The 216-nt window shown below is 57.4% G+C and overlaps 1 protein-coding gene across 1 annotated transcript in view; it reads right to left on the bottom strand.

Annotated features, from left to right (window-relative positions):
* Positions 1–212, bottom strand: part of LOC104274862 (nuclear factor erythroid 2-related factor 1-like) — a gene marked incomplete at both ends in the record, with an annotated part of 1,247 nt that extends 1,035 nt beyond the window's left edge. Inside the window, 1 exon segment of the mRNA XM_009870616.1 lies at positions 6–212. Coding sequence (XP_009868918.1) covers positions 6–212 — 207 coding nt within the window.
* Between the last annotated feature and the right edge of the window lie 4 nt (positions 213–216).

Below are 216 nucleotides of genomic sequence, written 5' to 3'. Positions count from 1 at the left end.
GAGGGGCTTTCGATTTCCGAGTTGAAGAGGGAGAAGTCCTGCGAGCAGCTACCCAGAGAGGCCTGATGCAGGCTGACATTCTGATTGATGGGAGTGTTGGGAGCGAGGCTGTAGTTCGAAGCCAGCAGGTCTCCGCTCGTGCCGTTGTACAGGGTTTCGGCGGTCGTGTTGTTGACTTCCATAGCCTGGAAGAGATGGCGGAACAGCTCGGTGAGC

The sequence above is a fragment of the Apaloderma vittatum genome, unplaced genomic scaffold (genome assembly GCF_000703405.1).
Source record: "Apaloderma vittatum isolate BGI_N311 unplaced genomic scaffold, ASM70340v1 scaffold33325, whole genome shotgun sequence".
In the NCBI taxonomy this organism is placed as follows: domain Eukaryota; kingdom Metazoa; phylum Chordata; class Aves; order Trogoniformes; family Trogonidae; genus Apaloderma; species Apaloderma vittatum.
This window is presented reverse-complemented; position numbering and strand designations above follow the sequence as displayed.